General features: G+C 37.5%; 1 protein-coding gene across 1 annotated transcript; it reads right to left on the reverse strand.

The window, feature by feature from the left end:
* Positions 1–441: 441 nt before the first annotated feature.
* On the reverse strand, positions 442–6,931 carry MGC89248.L (MGC89248 protein L homeolog). The gene is made up of 5 exons (XM_018247449.2): positions 6,789–6,931; positions 5,492–5,825; positions 2,784–3,042; positions 829–992; positions 442–678 (listed from the first exon to the last, which is right to left on the reverse strand). Exons 2-5 carry the CDS (start codon positions 5,805–5,807, stop codon positions 485–487), a joined length of 933 nt encoding a protein of 310 aa, XP_018102938.1. The 5' UTR covers positions 5,808–5,825; positions 6,789–6,931; the 3' UTR covers positions 442–484.

Below are 6,931 nucleotides of genomic sequence, written 5' to 3' on the forward strand. Positions count from 1 at the left end.
GGAGAGAGGATGCAGGAGCGGTCCTAGAGGCCGTCTGATGCATTGAAAGGCAGTGGCACTTTCTAATTAGGTGAAGAGATCAGGATCGGCCCACTTAAAGAAAAAATAGAGCAGCCTCTCGGGCAAATGCCCGAACAGACAGATTGTCAGTCCGGGCCTGCAAGGGGTTTGTCCCCTGTTTGAATCACCCTGAGAGCCGGTACCTATTTCTTTTATTGCGTTTTATGGAGCCTATGGAGCAAAAAAAAAAAGTAAAGCCAGAAATTTTTTATTCTGCAAACCCGAGAAAATAAATCCAATAGTTGATAATGAAATTAATATCTTTCGCTCTAGACAGTTTCTATATGAGTCTGCGGCCATTTTGGTTTAGTTTGGTTGATGATTGGTTATTTTGAAAGTAATCTGGTCCCCATGACGGATTTCTTCTCAACAGACTGGCACATTAGGAGATCTTGGTGTTGGTTAACCATTGTAATGAGAATTATTAGAAATGGCGTAGCATGAAGTCAGCAATACAAGTTGGGAGGTAAGAAAGAGGCATGTAGTAGAGTTTGGCATACCATCCTGCTGAGTAGCGTGTCCAGGGGTGAACTGCAAACAGGGCATGCTCCATGCAGTCAGTGACAATGGTGAGTTTGGATGTGCTTAGGGAACTAATATTTTTAATGAATTTACAATCTGAAAAGAACAAATAATTCGATTATATAATACATGGTCTGGTAGTGATAGAGAGACAAATGAGAATGATAGTGGCAACAATATCATTAGAAGTGGTTAAATATAATTAAGATAATGAATATATCACTTTTAAAGAATAGTCATACTCACACTTATGGAAATACTGTTCCCCATAGTGGCTTTGGATATTTTGTGGGACTTTGTTCCAAATATTTTTGATGCTTTCCAGAAGTCTTCCAGAATCTAAAATTAATGTTTTAAAGAAGTCGGGTGCAATGATAGAAACTTTCACACCAAAGTATTTGAGTTCCCGTCTACAAAAAAAAGATAATAGCAATGAGTAGTAAATGAAGCTTGATTTTCCAGCCATAAAGGAGAATAAAATCAAATAAAAGTAGAACTTTAATTTACCGTATGTTTGACAATGTCCTTAGAAAATAGAACAGTATTTGTGCTTGTCTTATAACAGTAAGTGTAAGGTGTGCTCCAGTTCTGGTAACCCATAGCAATTAGCAGGTTGCATTTATGGTCTGCTTTTTGAAAACAAATGTTTTTGATGTATTGCTTTAGGTTACTTGATGGGTTGCTATGACCTCGAATAAACTTGGTGCTTATCTTATACCTTGATAAAGTGCCGTTTTCCTTAGTATTAAAGGAGAAGGAAAGCTACGGAGGCACTTTATTGCCAATAGATTAGCTGCAATAATGCAAGCTAGAATGCTATATTTATTCTGTAGAATGCTTTACCATACCTAAGTAAAAAGCTCTAAAAGCTCTCTGTTTGTTTAGGATAGCAGCTGCAGTATTAGCTTGGTGTGACATCACTTCCTGCCTGAGTCTCTTCCTGATTACTTATAGGTCTGGGCTCAGATTACAGCAGAGCGGGGGGGGGAGAAGCAAACTGAGCATGCTCACGCCCGGGGTAAGGAGGATTAAGATGAATGTAGGAAGCCCATGAGGACACAGAGGGTCCTTTGAGTGTTTACTGGTGTATTTATATAGACCTTTCTGATTAAGCTTACTTAGTTTTAAACTTTCCTTCTACTTTAATAAACCAAATTAATGAAGCTAAGAGGTCACTGTAAGTAATCAGCATTAGTAGATGATTTTGTTTCATATGTAGAGAAGCACCAAAATCAGGATTCAGTTTGGAATTCAGCGTTTTTTACAGGATTTGGCAGAATCCAAGTACCTGACGGAACTGAATCCATATCCTTAAACTCATATGTCTTTTAGTCACATGAAAATGGAAATGGCTTTTTTTCTTTGCACTGTGTATTGATCTTTATAACCATTCAGGAATTTGGATATACCTATGCAAATTAGGGTTCAGATGTGGTTTGTAATTTGGTAGAACCCCAATATGGTGGATTTGGTACATCCCTATTAAGTGTCGGACTGGTCTGCCAACTTACAAAGACTTTTCCCAGTGGGCCCAGACCTTAGTTGGCCTTTTGCCCTTTCTGGAGCACAGAGCATGAGCTCCTTTTTTGCTTGTTTTTTAATTCATTCCCAGCAGTGAGAAAGATAGGAAAGGGTTAGTTTAGGAGTCTTACAATCAATAAGGTTATAAAAAAACGGAGGGCACACACAATAGCATTCGTGCTAAAAGGTGTGAATTTATTTGAGATCTACACAACGTTTCGGTGGCACAGCCTCCTTTCTCAAGTGCTCACGTTGTGGAGATCTCAAATAAATTCCCACCTTTTAGCACGAATGCTATTGTGTGTGCCATCCGTTTTTTTATAACCTTATTGATTGTGGATACCAAGGACTGCAGCAAAGTTCCCGGATAGAGCACCACCTTCTAATGAGCACAGATTCTGCAATATTGTACGTATTACATTTGAAGTTCTTTTTATATATAAAAGTAAAGGTTTTAGGGCTCTGCCTGTGGGTCCTTTATATCAGGTTCTCTGATGGGCCCTTTATGTCACTGTCCCTAGTGCATGGTTTTTTACATGATAAGGTATTCAGATATGTCAAGTTGTGACTCTTAAACAAAGGCTGGATTTCATATGCCCACACATCCAACTTTTTGTTTTTTTAGTTTTTCCTTCCTCATCTTTCAAAATATATGCTATGAATATATATTCTTGATGTACCTGATAGTGTCTGAAAACGCTTCCACTCCAAATTTGGAGATACAGTAGCCACCTCCACATATTGCCACTCGCCCTGCTATGCTTGACACATTGACTATACGTCCTTTAGCTTTCCTGATGAGAGGCAGCAGACTTAGGGTCACATCCACCATACCCAGAAGATTGACGTCAATTATTGTGCGAAAGTCATCTTTCTTTAACCACTCGTTGGGGGTCACAGGGATTAAAATTCCTGCATTGTTCACTAAACCCCACAGCCCTACAAAGAAAGGATGTCATGTATTTAGTTTTGAAAATAACAATTTAAATTAAGAAGAAAAACGTTTTTTTTTCACCAGACTTTTTGTATTCAGCCCCCTGCTTGCTGTAATAACATTTGGGTGGGCCCATCCTAGTTCATTGCAAGATTACAGTTGTACAGCGCCTTGCAAAATATTCAAGTATTATGTCATTATATAACTTACTGTCTCCTAAACTGTGAGACTGCCCCCTAAACAGTTGCCCAAGATGAATTCCTTACTTTATATTATATATATATATTACAGTCCAATTTTACAGCCTATTCATTTTGTGCAAGAGGAAATGAAAGAAGAGAAAGGAACGAGAGGAAAAAAAACCATGGAAATCTAGGATTAAGGAATTAAGTCAAAACCAGGCAATAATTTACTAATGGGAAAAATCAACATAATAGTAACTCTAACACTTTCAAGCAACTCAGCATTTGCCTAACTCCTAGTTGTTGCTTTTTGAACCAATGGGCCTGATTCAATTCAGCGAGAAAAAGTTATCTCACGGTTTATTACGTGAAAACTTATGAACGAGATTCGATTCGAGGATAAAAAAACTTTTCTCCTAATTTACTTTTAGTTTTTTTCCGATAGTCTTCAATTGAGTTTTCACATGATAAACCTTTCTGAGAAAGGTTTTTTGTATTTAATTGTGTTAAATATGGGATACACTTGCCACTTGTAAATGTATAATATTCTTCATAATTCCATTATTTCTATTTGTTTATCTGTACATGCAAACATATTAAACTAATGTGTAATATCAAAATCAGCATGACCAATCTGCACTGACCTTGTTGTTTTACCAATGGACTGTCCATAAAGATATGTTATTCTGGGTTATGTGCTATACTTTTCATAGTGAGATGTATTAAAATGAAAGTATTATGGAAAAAGAACCATCTGCTGTCTGGGCTGTTAATGTACTGAATACTTGCGTGGTGTCATTATATAATGTATGAAATGATGGCTTAGAACAGACAGAGCAGATCAAATTATTCCAGCTGGTAATAAATACTGGTTATAGAGAGGCTGCATCTTTGATTTCTCAGGTTCTTCTCTAACATTAAAGTGACTACTGTCATTTTTACCACTGTATAATATTAAATTATTAGGCGGGGATGCCATGAGAGTGTATTCAAAAAATTCACAAAGGCAAAGACGGATTATTAATACAACAGAACAGAGGCAGCCGGAAAAATAAATCACATGACGTGTCCACATGGGTGATGGGGATGGGTGTGTGGGGCTGCAGGCCTAGGGCTAGTGATGTGCGGCCTGCCCGATACTGGTTTATCCCAATGTTATTAATAGGGAAAAAAGATAAATATATAGGAAGACCGTTTTTTTTTCCAGAAAAGGTGGCAACCCTACATTCAAACATAAAAGTTAGGGAGTGGCTGGAGACACAGGGCAGAATGGTGCCAGGCAGGAGCTAAGGACTCATCTGCACCTCCTGACCCCTCAAAAATCTTCTGCTTTGTGAGGTTTAAACCTTGTAAAACAAGTTGCAGAGTATTTCTTGTCTTTGTCTTGACCTTTGACATTAAGTCTTCATTTTTTGTACTTTGTATTATATGAAAGCATATGAAGATTGCATGAGACTGAGCTTGCTGATCTGTCATGGAACCATATAGCTAAGCGAATAAACGGTGTTGCAAAGAAGTCAGTGTTAGGTAAGTGCAGCGTCTGTATTTAGAGAAGGCTGTGTCTTGAGCTAAGGCATCCAAGCACCATGTCATACTATATGTCTCTATAACTCTCCTTAGTTTAATGTTGTGGGTGCTTTGGACTTTTTTTTTTAGAAGGAACATTTTAAGTTATGTTCACTGTCATCAGAACCTATTGTCAGGTTTTCCATTGGCTTACATGCTTCTGTGTCCTTTGTGCTAAATCATATTATATTCATGTTGTATAATATATCCTGTACCTCTAACACAGGTTGCAGCCACGGAGTTTGTGAAATCTACTGTGACTGGACACTGCAGTTTCTTTCATTAAGGCAGGTTTATTCTACATACACTCTCAAATATAATATACAGACACACGGTCCTGCCGAACAACAGCCATATACAAACATCCCCTGAAAATAATACATATATAAATAGCCAGATACACAGGACCACATGAAAACACAAATTTTTCCTTACTGAGCTGTGTACACACAAAAACACATTGAAAGCCCTGGCTTAGTACACACATTCTCTGAAATTCAATCTCACAACTAGACATAATCAAAGTTCATGCAAGTTAATATCAATTATATGGCATGACCAGTTTAAATTAAACTGTCTGTACAATGTTGAACAGAAGATGGTTAATAATAATAATAACAATAATAATCATATAAACTGGAATGTACAGATCATTAGAGGGCAGACGTGATGCATTATTTATTTTGCCTTTGCATACATATCTGACCTTTATCCTGGACAATCTGAGATGTCCATTTAGCAGTAGCAGCCACACTCTGGCTGTCAGTAACATCCAGGATGACAGTTTGTAGTCCACTTGATGTCTCCTTTTTAAGTTCTTCAGCACCTTTTTGAGTCAGACAGGCTGCAAGTACCTGTACCCCACGTCTGTCCAACTGCCTTGCCAACAGGTTTCCAAATCCAGAGTCACAGCCTGTGATAAGTACATATTTATCTGTGAGATTTGTCAGTATTTTCTTCTGTCTGTTCCATCTGTAGACCAAGATCAGAGCCACCAGTACTGCCACTAGAAGGAACCACATGATTCCAGTGAACTGTTGCTGTGGTAAAAAAAATCAATAAAAGTAGACATTTAATTGATGCATAAGCAGATACTATCTAGAATAATTAATTAAATGCAGTGAAAAGTGCAGTCACTGTTTGTTTTACATAATGCACCAGTTTTTCCCAGAATTCTTGTGTAATTGTGTGTGCAGTGCAGGCATTGAATTAGATGCAACTGTGCCGAGTCTGACCCTTGTGTGTTGTGCCTCAAGCAACGTCTGATTCATCAAAATATACACATTTGCATGTGCAGAGGCTGTTGCACCAAATATTCAGTGCAAGTAATGTCTCTGCCTGAATTTTTAGACACAATTGTGGTGCAGAGAGAGGGGTGCTGAGGGAACCTGGAGCTATGGCTTGGTTAGAAGGTGATAACGACTCCAGGTTTCACACAGCGAAGTCACAGATTTACAGTATAAAGTTTTAAGAAAGTCCCATAATGATTGTGTGGACTGGTAGATTTTGTATGTTAAAGCTCCATTCCACTATCCATAAGTGTGCAACCAAAATAATATTTTTTTTGCTGTTATTTTACACTATGAACTGGGCAAAGTCCATTAGAATTAGTGGGACCACAGTTCAGAAAAACAGTGTAAAATACTGCTAAAACAATACAGTTTATTTTTCAATGTTTCCATCAATGCCAATATCTATACCAGTTTTTAGAATTGTACAACTTTTTGCAACTTGTTTTGCTTAGCCATATCATTGCAAAAACCTACTATAAATAAATAAAAAGTGTTTTTTTATGGTAAACTGGTTTAAAAAGCATCTGTTAAATGTCTGCCTCTTTTTTTAACAGAGAATTGCAAAACAGACCCCATGGAAGCTTGGCATTAGAACTGTATGGTGGTTTTCAAATATGTCATTTAGAAAAAATAGATTTTTGCATGATGGTGTCTACTAAAAACAATACATTTGTAGGAATAACTGACATGGACGTCATAATGTCTCCTTACCCTTAGAGTCTTCCCTTTCAGGTAAAGATTTTTACTTGATAATTCTTTCCTGGAAAATATCTTGGTCAGATCAAACTGCAAGCAGGCAAAATTAATTCCCTTTATTTGTTCTTGATATGTGCGAGCAGGTTATGTGAACAGGT

The sequence above is a fragment of the Xenopus laevis genome, chromosome 2L (assembly GCF_017654675.1).
Source record: "Xenopus laevis strain J_2021 chromosome 2L, Xenopus_laevis_v10.1, whole genome shotgun sequence".
NCBI lineage: Eukaryota > Metazoa > Chordata > Amphibia > Anura > Pipidae > Xenopus > Xenopus laevis.

Excerpts from the sequence above, each read along its gene's own strand:
- MGC89248.L (XM_018247449.2), bottom strand. The coding sequence starts at position 5,807 with ATGTGGTTCCTTCTAGTGGCAGTACTGGTGGCTCTGATCTTGGTCTAC. Across the intron at positions 3,043-5,491 it reads TCAGATTGTCCAGGATAAAG|GGCTGTGGGGTTTAGTGAAC; the intron begins GTCAGATATGTA and ends CTTTCTTTGTAG. Across the intron at positions 679-828 it reads GGAACAGTATTTCCATAAGT|ATTGTAAATTCATTAAAAAT; the intron begins GTGAGTATGACT and ends TGTTCTTTTCAG.